We start from the raw sequence: 11,453 nt of genomic DNA, 5'->3' as shown, positions 1-11,453 counted from the left end.
ATGTCACAGCAGTCTGCTCCACGTGATGAGACTTTCCCCCTTTGCACCAGCGGGCTTTCTCCCACTAGATCTTCTTTTGGAGTTCCCCCATGGCATAGAAACAACACCCTGCCACCGTTTCCTCCCCCTTCTCATTCAGTCGAGACTGCTCTAGGAGCTGACTCGGAGAAGTATCGTGTGGCAGCCAGTTATTGGTTCCAGATGTACAAGCATTCGCAGGCTCAGTTAGCTGAACTATCAAAGATGCAAGCCGAAGGCTCCAGACACTTGGTAAGTGTATTTAAAACGTTGTATTCAAAAATACCTGCTCATATTAGTGCAGGCTACATATCCACCAAGCCCAAAGACCCCGACAGCAATGACCCTCCCTCGAGAGGAATCAAAATAGTCCTTAGACTTAGTCCATTAGCACAATTACCTCTACTTCATGTTTCTCCTGCGTCGTTCATGTGGTCGTGAAGTACGTTTCGGATGCTTCTTCGAACTACTGATATTAGCAGCAGCCCAATTTCTTTCGTTACTGTTTCTTACGCGTAGTTCACCACCATCACAATGCTCATGAGGATAAGACCGATCTTTAGAGGGCCTTTCATTTTTAACCGTTCTTGTTAGTTGTTTTGAACGTGTCAACCATAGATCTGACCATCTGGCTATTTATAACAGATTTAATGTCATGTTTCGCGATCTAGCTACCCGTCGCTCGATTTCTGGATTCCGGATCCCGAATCCTTGCGTGAGAGGAGCTCTCATAAGTAGCGCTTGTCGAGCTACGGATAGAGGCGTGTCACCCATGCCAAAATGAATGAATTTCTGATAGGCATAGGCCAGATCCAGATCGCAAATCTGTCGGTCGATCTATGCCGTGATAAGGACGAAAATGCGATTAACAAACTACAGTCGGTTTTCCAACGCCATTTTGAACCAGAGATAGATATCAATCATATCGATGTCAAGTTGTGGCCGAGTGAACTAGATGAAGTCCTGGCTTCTTCTGCTATTCCGTTGGAAGACCTAGCACGGACTCGCCCGCCTTTCCGACAGATCCGATCGTCTCGAAAGATTGAATGCATTCATGGAAGGCAGCGTCTCGAGGCGGCTATGAGAACGTCTGGACCAGAGACTTGGTGGACGGCGAGGTTATATTGTATTCCCGAGGGCACCGATCCCCTTCTCCTTCTCCGACCGCATGCTGAACGATACCACTTCGAGACATGTCGTCCGGATGGATATACATATTGGAAGATACGCCAATACCAGATTGAAGGCGATACGGGATCGGAGAACGAGTGGACCAGCAGGCTGTCGCTACACAAGCAGAAGGCTTTGAAACGCCTGCTAGACATCCCGGAGCTTGTCGTACAACTAGATCGTTTGACCAAGCGCTTCCCCGGCCTCAGAGGTGGATTGGAGCTTGGAAATATAGAGAAGCATCTAGCTTCGCGCGGTAGGGAGGCGATGGAACGGTACTTAAAACGGACCTTCGAAGTTTGGGAGAAGATAACGCTGGAAGAAGAAGACATCGGGTTGGCCACGGACACACAAACAGTTGAAAACGTCCAACTGCTCGCTCCTTCTGCAAGCCGAAAAGACCGGGAACTTATCACGAAATTAATGCGTTCACGCGTTCTATATCCTCTGATTCATGATATAGACCGGCGTAGGAGGATCGAGTCCGCTATTCTTGACCTTGATGTAATAATTCCTAGCATCAAAACATTTCACGAAAACATGAAATACTTCAGCATTGGCTCAGAAATACTTAAATCGACGATACTAACAAGGCTCAAAAAGGGACAGTCGCTTTACGAGGCGATGCACCAGATTTGGCATCGTCCTAACAAGTGCTATATCGAGTACAAGGAGGAAGACTTTCGCGAGGCTCAGTTGAATCCAGATTTTAGCTGGGCTTACCAGGAGATCTTTATCTCCGCAATGCGATACTCCCCCTGGCTCTCTGACCATCCGCCTCGCCGGGAGAAAGGAAGCAGTACCAGTCTCGCAGGGTCGAAAGACTATTATCTACTAAAGCTGCTACGAAGATCTCGTATGCTGGGCTTTGCGTCGAAAAAGATTGATTCTGAGATCTTTAGACTTGTCTCCTTGCAGAGTCAGCCAGAAGACCAAGAGATCGAGAGCTCGGATCAGAATGAGGAACATATGAGCAGGCGATGTGGCCGCCCCTTCATGGAATCTTCAAAACATATGGTTAACCACTTATTCATTCCGCAGCTCCTAGATTCCAGCAATACGGACCATCTTACTACTCTTTTCGTACAGCGAGATACCCTCTGCGCGTTTTTTGGGCGAACTCCCCAAGTACACCGGTTCAGCTAGGTCACCGACCGGCTTGATGGTTAGGCGACCAATACTCCGTGCTGGTCAGAATCACCGAGCTATTAGCAGCGTTCGCTGCGATTTAGGGCCACCAATGGAGTCCATTTCTCTTTCAGGAAGCGATGGGCCGATAGGCACTGAAACCGAGGACACACGTTCGTACTTCGGCCCGCAACCAGAGGGAGGGCCAAATGTACGAACGAGAAGCACTGGTTACCATGGGCCGCAGGACTCTGAAATTGGGGAAGATACGCGTTCATACTTCAGCCCCCAGCTGAGGGAAGGGCCGCTTGTACGAACGAGCAGCCCTAGGTCCTATTTGGGTCCTCTCCTTCAGAGATGGCCTCTAGGCGATGAGACAAGGTCCAACTCGCAGGTGAACATCGAGGGAAACTCGCTGATTATGGCCGCTGGAATGTCTGCAAAACAAAATCGCAATCAAGACTCGTCGATCAGTGATGCATCTATAAGCCAGGCTTCGAGAACTAGTTTCAATACGCATATATCTTCTTCAGCTGTCTCTGCAGTAACTTCGCCGTCGAGACCTTCGCTGGCTTACCCAGATCACATACCCGACTATACGACACGATCAATCTCTCCGTTAAGCAGAGAAACCCGGAGCACTCGCAGGACGTTCATTGAACCAACTCACAATGATTAGGGTGGGATTAAATTAGACCATATTATTACAAATTGTGTACATCTAGTATTTCAAGCTTGTCCCTCCTTCTCCGCCATGATCTTGATTCTCTGTGATCGCCGTGGTCCTTCTGTAGCGGCGGCCTTATGTCGGCGTTGGGCTCGATGACTGCCTTGAGTGCAGACTTCCTCGTAGAGACTGTATGGTGACGGCTCCTTCTTCCAAGGCTCAGAGTCATCATCTTGCTTAGTGGCGTGTGCGTCCAGTGCATCCTCGCCATGTCGTGGAGAGAGGGAGAGCAGTCCATCAACAAAAGCCTCAGGAGCTTCAATAGGCTTCCTCTCTTGAATAACGCCGTAACTATCGTCTGAGAGCAGGAGGATAATGCGATAATGCTCCCTGGACGAGACGTAGAACTCGACAGGTATTTCTCGGAATGTAGTCTCGGCCCCCATGTACGGGTGCGTGGCGAAGATCATACGCCATCGTGTGTCGTTGATGGGTTCCACGACACCAGTACCATTCACCGGCGTGCTTCCCGCTGGGTGCCACTGAAAGACGTTCCCCTCTATGTCTGTCGATGCCTCGAAAGGACGGACCGCAGCGTCGGCGCAATGAAGCACCACAGTCATGCCATGGACGGGTACGTTTTCATCGCGGATGACCTGGCAAATAATGGACATGATAACAATCTCACTGTGGCCTTGTGCTTGATAAAGGGCGTACAATAGCTTGGATGCGCAGACTTATCTATCATTTGGTCTTGACCATGATACTTATAGGGCAAATGTTGGTATGGAGAAGCGCGCGCTTATGTGGTCTCTTCAATTCCTCACTATAAACTCGTTACCCCATGCTCACACGGGCGAGTCGTGGTCAAAACTACTTCTGTAATATACACGAATCTGCTCTTCTGGTCTAGCCGAAATGGCATCTTTATACCGTTCGAATTCGCGTATGATAGCGTTTGCGATGTTACCCACCAGCGCATCGCGTTTTTCCAGGCCGGCTTTGTACTGCCCGGCTTTCTCACTGACGTCCTTCCTGGTCTCTGTTTCATCGGCGAGCCTATACTGCAGGGATCTCAGCTGACGAACAAGCTCCTGGTTCCGGAGCCTAAGCTGCTCATTTTCCTCTTCGAGTAAAGAAATGTATGTATCGGGACTGTAAGTTTTATCCGAGTCCGTCGCATCGGCTGCTTGCTCAGCTGCCGGCATGCCTGGGGTAAGGGGAAGAGCCTTTTCGTGTCTGGACGTCATGTTGGCAGAATGCTCCACCTCTACGAGCAAAAGACCCCCGTTATATGACTGACCCAAGCGGGTCACATACCAGGTTCCGTAGACTAGGATCTCGTTGTTGGAAACCAGTTTTGAAGAACCCCAAGCACTATGCACACACCCTTGACAAACCCTGCGGAGTGTATTAGCTAGCACGGTCTATGCACATGTTTGCTTGGAGGGCTGTTTTGTGGCGTCGCCGCGATGAACGATGTGACCCACACCACACCACGTGATGAACAATTACTGCAAGTCTGCATTGCGCTAGACGAACAATCCACTAGGGATCGATCCAATTGTTTGCTATCTTACATTTACGAGGTACGCTAGGGGCCCCAATCCTGTTAACGTGCTTGGTGGGTGCCATCTTTCAGCCGTGAATGAACGTCCACGGAAAAACTCCTTAGATCATTCGCTAGAGCAACTGTCGAGTCCCCGACTCTCACCAGATCCCGCTCGATCCGTTCCAATCTATTGTTCCGAGATAGCTCCTGATCGATTCGGTCGAACCGCTGCTCAAGGTGGTTGTTTTTCCCCAACTCGGCCTCTAGATGCTCGAGTTTCTGCATGATGTGTCGGAAGAGGCTAGAGGCGTTGAGTAAGGAGGCATACCCATCGGAACAGTAGACTTACATCTTGCAATTGCTGCACTCAGGAGCCGGGACCACCAGTTCTGACGAAGTGGGACCCGCCAAGATCTCCTGCGTGTTGAGAACGTCCTCTCCAAATGTCATGTTGTACTCCGTGTCTGAAAACATGATCTGCTCTGTGAATTTGAATTTGATGGCTGGGCTTCCAGGGTATTTTCCGTGCCTTTCTCTTGCACGCTTCTTATGGCTCTTCGAAAGTGTATTTCCAGCTTACTGAAACTAGTTGTGTCATTCTGGAAAACGACCGCTCGTTTTCCCAAAATAGATTCCCGGATTTGAGGGCTACTAGATATATACAGCTTGAAACGCTGGTGTCTGACCACTGAGGCCTTCCTTAGACACGCGCGCTTATCAACATGAAGACCTTCTTGCCGCTTTCCGCCATGAGCTTCACCAATATTAGCACGCCAAGGGCATGCTTGGAACAACCGCCTATCCAACTGGTGGCGAGTTCACCGGTGCAAGTCTCGTAGGTGTCATGTAGAACGGCATGGTCTGGAGCTAATCAGATCGCAGAATCAGGAACGTTCTCGGCAAGCCGTGTGAGGCCAGACTCGTCTTTACCGATGACAACTTTCTCCCTGTCGTTTTCTCGTTCGGCCGGTTTCCCTGCATGGGCACACAGGTGGCGGCATTCGACGTGCCTACCGAAGCACCGAATGGGGATGCGTACCTATTTTGGTGACATTTCTAAACCCACACTTTGTGGGTAGGGTAGCACTAATCGAGATACAGGAAGTGCGCTGGGCAATCCGCTCCCACCTGCACGAAGGCAGTCATCACCAACGGCACCAACAGCCCTGAGTTGATCACATCTGACCAAGAAGGAAAGATCGGCTGCATCCAAGAAGCGTCATCGCTCCTTACATCGCTAGTCACATCCATCTCCGGATCCAGTACCTTCGTAGAAACCGTAGTCTCGACCCACCAATCACTCACCACAACCTTCTTGGACACACAGATCCATGCCACCAACACCATAGACACTCACTCCACCTCTGGGAACCAGCCCGGCGCGTCTATGACAACGCTCAGTACCGTGACCACCGAATCATCAAGTCGAGTACCACCAGAAACAACGACCAAATCTCCCGAGGGTCCGAAAGCCACTTCCACAGGGTCAACGCTTCCGACCGCTTCAGCGCTTAGTACCCTGTACACAACCATCACTGCAGTGCAAACGGTTACTTCTTTGATCACCCAATCATGTACAACCTCAGCCGCCCGGGAGGCATAGCTTAGATATATAGCTTCATGAAATCTTGTAAATTATTTGAACCTAACTTGGCAAGTCCAGACACCATGGAGTCGAACAGTGATGCCGTCCTCTCAATGATGCTCAGTAATGAGATTGAGTTTCACAATACCACCAAATATCTCTTGAGCCAGTCCAATGTCTGCTGTGCGGCATGGAAGGTGGCTTCTGAGATCACCTCCTCCGATCTCCTCGACACTCAAGTAAGACTAGCAGAATCGGAGGAAAAATTGCGATTGGCGAAAGCTGAGCTCCAGCAACTCAAGGCCAAGATCGGTCATCTGGTAAGTCAGGCTACGTTACTGTCTGAGAATACGCGGCTCACGCTCCAAGCCGACATCGAATTCGTTCACCACAGTTGCCCGCTCGAATTTAGAGCTACATGAAATGAGAGACGGTCACGGGGATTGTATGGAAGCAGCAGACATGGCTGGATCAAAGTAGGGTAGATTATTTAGAACCAGGAACAACATACCGTTTTCTAGATTTAGAAAGTCTTATTTCCAGAAACCGCAACCCAGAACGTGATAGCAGTAATCCTGCATAGCGACAATGTCCGTCAGAACTGCTGCCGCACAGAGCCACATATATAGCTCTCCCCAAGTCTTTGAGAGCAGTTCATCAGCACCTTTCCACTTCCATACTATACGGTTATCAAGAAGGCATTGCTGCAATTATCATAGTAACATGAGCCCGAAGACTCAATCATCTAGTCGAGTTGCTAAGGCGACGAGGACGCGCGCGCAAAGGGAACACAAACAGGAGAAGGCAAAGCTCCGCAGGCGGCGACTGACGATAATCAGAAAACTGGACGAATTCCATGAACTCTGTGGAGCTGAAATGTACATGGCCATGTATATGGACTCCCGGTGGGTTGAGTATTCCTCTTCCGATAATCCAAGCTGGCCACCACAGCGCAGTCAAATTGTAGGTCATGATGCATTTGAAGGTGGCACCAGCTAATTGCGCCGGCCGTAGGGCAAGCAATATCCGACCCCGCTGATTTACAGGCCAGAAAATATGCCGAGCAGAAATGGGCCACAGCCGACACCAGGTGTTTCAGGACGGGTGAATCTAGAAGAGAGCGATACGTATAGTTAACATGTAGCATGAACTCATAATCGTATTATTATTCTTCTGTCGTACTTTACGAGTTGCCAACGGTACAGTAATGAAAAGTATACTGCGCAAAGTTTGCATGCGCCATTGGTCACCCCTCGCAACGCTCAGTGGCCCCACTTCAATTAGACTGCACCTCAAAACATCAGCACAAGTGGAAGTTAATGCTCCAATTTTCATCACGACATCAATTTGTGCATTATGGCTGGACACGAAGATGTAAACGAGCTGGAAAGGCAACTCCAAGTTGCCCTGAAACGCGGCGAAGGCGCAGAGAAAGGGCGAGAGGAGGAGCGACGACGCGCCGAGAACGAACGATAACGAGCCGATATTTCCGAGGAACAGACACGACCAACAACACTAGACGAACACATCGCTGCTTGCCATGCCTCCGTATTCTCTAGATTCGCCATCAAACCAGACCCGCAGCTGACATCGAAGGGTCCAATAACCAATCCTCGTGACAAATGGTGTCCGAAGAACCTGAAGCCATGGTCCGACTTCCTCGAGCAGCAAAGAACTGCCTTAGGCACCCTCTATGATTCCCCACCGGGAGTCGTGTTTTTGAGAACCGAAACTTCCCAGTCGGCCTCGGCAACAGAATCTCGCAGCGGCTGATCGCGGACGAAAAGACCCTCGAATATTTTCTACATAATACCGTGGAGGATCCGGTCAGGGCCATTCTGGAACAGCTGAAAAGAGTGGAAGTTGTCGCCATCGCCTATCAGCTTGGAGATGGTATCGTCTTCGAGAACCATCCTCACGCTATCAGTGATGTTGCGAAGGAGGTTGTGGCCAGGGAAACTCTAGCGTCGCCGCCTCGGACGCCAAACCACCGACAATATCTACACCAGCTACGGCCAAACCAGATCTGTGTTTACCGCGGCAACAGTTCCGTGTCGGCACCACATGCTATACTCTATGTTTACGAGTACAAGCCGCCCCATAAGCTGACCGCTGCACATTTGCGTGTAGGGCTTCGGGCGATGAACATATACAAGGAAGTGGTAAAACGGAAGCTTATACCGACCTCTGCAGACCCTGATGCGCGCTTTCAGTACCATGCAAAGAGGCTGGTAGCATCCGCCATCATGCAAACATATCACTACATGATGGAAAGTGGTCTGGAGTACGGCCAGCTTACCACGGGCGAGACGATTGTGTTTCTCAAAGTCGATTGGGCCGAACCTCAAACCCTGTACTACCATTTGGCGGAACCTGGCCCAGAGGTATTGGCTCACCTACTCAATGCAAACGTCTGCTCGGCTGTCGGCCAATGCTTATTTACACTAATGGCGCTCGGGGCGTATCGGAAACGTCAGCAGCATGGGCAGGACGAGCGACAGAGAGCCATGGTTGGCCTCGAGACGTGGGCTGAGGATCTCGAAACCACACTACGGTCTGTTCCAGAAAAGGAACGATCGGCATTGTCAGAAAACACGTCTTGCTATGCTCCGACGACCTAGGAAAAGGTCGATCGCTCACCGCGTCGCTCACCGTATGTCCTACGCCAACAGACGCCGCCGATGGAATGACGGGGTGCGTAAGGGACAGCTAAGGAAGGACTTACCGGAGTCATCCGACGATGATGAAACAGCACCAAAACCACCCGATAGTCCCACCCCCCGTGGGACAAGAAGGGGCAACGCCTGACGCATCGGACTCATCCAGATAGAAGCGGCGTGCAGGAGCAGTCATACTGTTCACAAGATGCCTTTTGGGGTTGGTCCTAGGGAAGCTCCTGCATTCGACATGCCCGAACGTGTCGCTTCACCGCAAGGGTGTCGCAGGTAACCGTGGGCATCCTGTCAGTCATGACGAGTGGATTCGCCTCTGGGAACAGCTCGAGCAGTCTCTTGACGATGGGATCATACCCCTAGACGATGCTGGTGCACGCAGTGTACTCTTCAAAGTGACTCTCCTCGCCTACGGCTACACCTTTGTCAGCAAGGGCACCGTGCAGGCTTTTGTCGAGGACCTCGGGCACGAGGCTGCCGTCTATCGGCAACTTAGGCCGCTCTAAGGTGCGTACGTGCCCATGTTTCTGGGCGCAATTGACCTCCGTTCAATGAAAAAGGTTTATTACTATGACCATCGAGTCTATCTTGTACATGTGACCTTTCCATCTTGGGCTGGACTCAGTATTCCGCGGGTGGATGAAGGCGAAAGACAGAAGTTCCTTCCGCCTGGTATTCGAGCCCTGCAGGCACTACACCAGGAGAGGGCGATTCATCGGGATGTGCGATCGGCAAACTTGTTGTTCAATCCCAAGACGACTGGGGTCATGCTGATCGACTTTGAGCGGGCTTCGTTGCTTAAACCACCTCGACGTCCGCTGGCGCAGCTGATGCCGAACAAGCGGAAACGCAGGATGAATCTTAGAAAGGCTACTCACAATCCAGGAAGGAAGAGAGACATGGGCAGTACATTTGCGGAGGACATTTCGAGAATGACATTTATGTTCTTAGATCATGAATAACGCAAATCAGGGGTAGAGTTCCTCCCATGTGCTGCAAAACAGCCAGCCATGACGAACAGTCAAATTCTCACGCTGACCGGTGATACACCTATATTATCTAGAAATACACCTTCCCTCACTGCTTGACCAGCACGAGACCTTTGGCAACAAGTTGGTAGCCACTCAAGTCCTCTAAAGTGTTTGTGGTTGTGCCCTTAGCCCCCCATCTGGACTGGCCGAGCTCTTCGACAACTTACTCATATACAAAGCAGGAAAAAGACACAGCTGAATCGTGGGAGCTTGCCCCGTCCGACTCCCTCCTTCGGAAGTTGTGACATCAGTTGAGGTCATCGCATACGAGTCAAATTGGCTCCCGTGCTGAGGAAAAGCCCAAAAGCAGTCCCGATCGGTAAGGTATAGCTTCGCCGCCAGTTCGATCGTGCGATGCACGGCATCTTCGAAAAGAGCTGCTGGTATCCAATCAGACACTTCACTGACATCGGATTGCTTTGACTCCGATCCCAGCAGTGGGGCCAGTGCGTGGCACATGTAACCCGATAACGTCTTAGAGCGACTAGCGACGAAATCTTTGAACGAGGGCTCCGATACCCAGGACCCGTAGGCAAGGGTGTCAAGCTGGCGAACATCAAGCCCATCTATGTTGGCCAATCAGCATGAGCAGCCCGTCCTGGGTGGCATGACTTACATCTTGCCAGTAACTGCTTCTTGTAGGAGTCATGCATTGGCGACTCTGCGGTTGCTATCTCTTCGAAGGGATGCTGCCACACAAGAGCCCAAAGTGATGTGGCCACAAGGGACCTGCGGACGTCAACCATTTTCATTCCGAACTTCTTACAAGATGCGACGAAGGATTTGAAATCCAAATCCTGCCCGAAAACCTTGCTGGCCCACTGTGAAAGCACCAAACTTGCACTTTGATCTTTTGACGGATCCAATATGCGTCCATCCCCCTCAAGCGACGCGCATGCGTCAGCAACAGAATCCTTGATCAGTTCGAGCTCAGCCCTAGGGTCGACTTCGATGGGACCAAGACGGCCGACTTCGCTGCAACTAGCATGCTCTCTAGCTGGCTGGGCAGCGAGTAGTTGCTTCCTCAGTACGAGATTCTCACGCTGAAGGCTAAGCAGCAAGGCCGGTTTGTCTGGAAAGCCTTCTATCGCTCTAACGCAATGACGAAGCTCATCCCTCTCTTGGCACGCGTCATTCAGGCGGCCGACCAGCGTGAGAACCTCGTTCTGCATCAGCTTGATCTGGCGCTTTCCATCAAGAGAATCTTCTTCCATGACATCATGATGTGGGGAAACCGTCTCTAAGCCTTGAGACATGAAAGCTCCTGTGTACGTCGCAGGCAGCGGATCAACTCGGTAAGGACGTGGAATCCCCTTAAAGGAATTTGTGCTAATGAAATCAAGATGATTAATTAGAATGATTAATGGATGGGAAAGGTGAACTGTTGGTCGAAGTAAAGTGCAGCCTCGAGGGTGGTGGTCAGGATTTATTGTTTTCCCTGATTTGTCCTCGCCTGAAAAGCAAGGCCTCCAAAGTTGGCAGAGGCGACTAGGCCCATTCATCATCTCGTCATCGGCCGATGTTGAATAAGAACCTCGAACTACGAGACTAGGTCGAGCCCTCACGTCGCCGACGTCGACGATGAGGAAACTTATTCTCAGAAGAAGAGGTCCGAAGGGATTTTTTTAAA

General features: G+C 50.7%; 6 protein-coding genes across 6 annotated transcripts; 3 read left to right on the top strand and 3 right to left on the bottom strand.

Annotated features, from left to right (window-relative positions):
- Positions 1–388, top strand: PG986_001900 (uncharacterized protein; the record flags this gene model as incomplete). Its single annotated transcript, XM_066838122.1, has 2 exons — positions 1–270; positions 323–388. The coding sequence occupies 2 exons, from the start codon at positions 1–3 to the stop codon at positions 386–388; spliced, it is 336 nt and encodes a 111-aa protein (XP_066707015.1).
- A 410-nt stretch (positions 389–798) lies between these two features.
- Positions 799–2,334, top strand: PG986_001899 (uncharacterized protein; the record flags this gene model as incomplete). Its single annotated transcript, XM_066838121.1, has 1 exon — positions 799–2,334. The coding sequence occupies one exon, from the start codon at positions 799–801 to the stop codon at positions 2,332–2,334; it is 1,536 nt and encodes a 511-aa protein (XP_066707014.1).
- Positions 2,335–3,045: 711 nt separating this feature from the next.
- PG986_001898 (uncharacterized protein) lies at positions 3,046–3,657 on the bottom strand (the record flags this gene model as incomplete). The annotated part of the gene is made up of 1 exon (XM_066838120.1): positions 3,046–3,657. The coding sequence occupies one exon, from the start codon at positions 3,655–3,657 to the stop codon at positions 3,046–3,048; it is 612 nt and encodes a 203-aa protein (XP_066707013.1).
- A 174-nt stretch (positions 3,658–3,831) lies between these two features.
- On the bottom strand, positions 3,832–4,985 carry PG986_001897 (uncharacterized protein; the record flags this gene model as incomplete). The annotated part of the gene is made up of 3 exons (XM_066838119.1): positions 3,832–4,384; positions 4,762–4,836; positions 4,885–4,985. 3 exons carry the CDS (start codon positions 4,983–4,985, stop codon positions 3,832–3,834), a joined length of 729 nt encoding a protein of 242 aa, XP_066707012.1.
- A 2,675-nt stretch (positions 4,986–7,660) lies between these two features.
- On the top strand, positions 7,661–9,298 carry PG986_001896 (uncharacterized protein; the record flags this gene model as incomplete). Its single annotated transcript, XM_066838118.1, is given in 5 exon segments — positions 7,661–7,668; positions 7,680–7,833; positions 7,887–8,674; positions 8,686–8,818; positions 8,951–9,298. 5 exon segments carry the CDS (start codon positions 7,661–7,663, stop codon positions 9,296–9,298), a joined length of 1,431 nt encoding a protein of 476 aa, XP_066707011.1.
- A 571-nt stretch (positions 9,299–9,869) lies between these two features.
- On the bottom strand, positions 9,870–11,037 carry PG986_001895 (uncharacterized protein; the record flags this gene model as incomplete). The annotated part of the gene is made up of 3 exons (XM_066838117.1): positions 9,870–9,925; positions 9,991–10,389; positions 10,440–11,037. 3 exons carry the CDS (start codon positions 11,035–11,037, stop codon positions 9,870–9,872), a joined length of 1,053 nt encoding a protein of 350 aa, XP_066707010.1.
- Between the last annotated feature and the right edge of the window lie 416 nt (positions 11,038–11,453).

Source organism: Apiospora aurea, assembly GCF_038362705.1.
Source record: "Apiospora aurea strain CBS 24483 chromosome Unknown utg000001l_segment0_segment0, whole genome shotgun sequence".
Taxonomy (NCBI): domain Eukaryota; kingdom Fungi; phylum Ascomycota; class Sordariomycetes; order Amphisphaeriales; family Apiosporaceae; genus Apiospora; species Apiospora aurea.
Note: the sequence above shows the minus strand (reverse complement) of the source record. Positions and strands in the feature narration are given on the sequence as shown.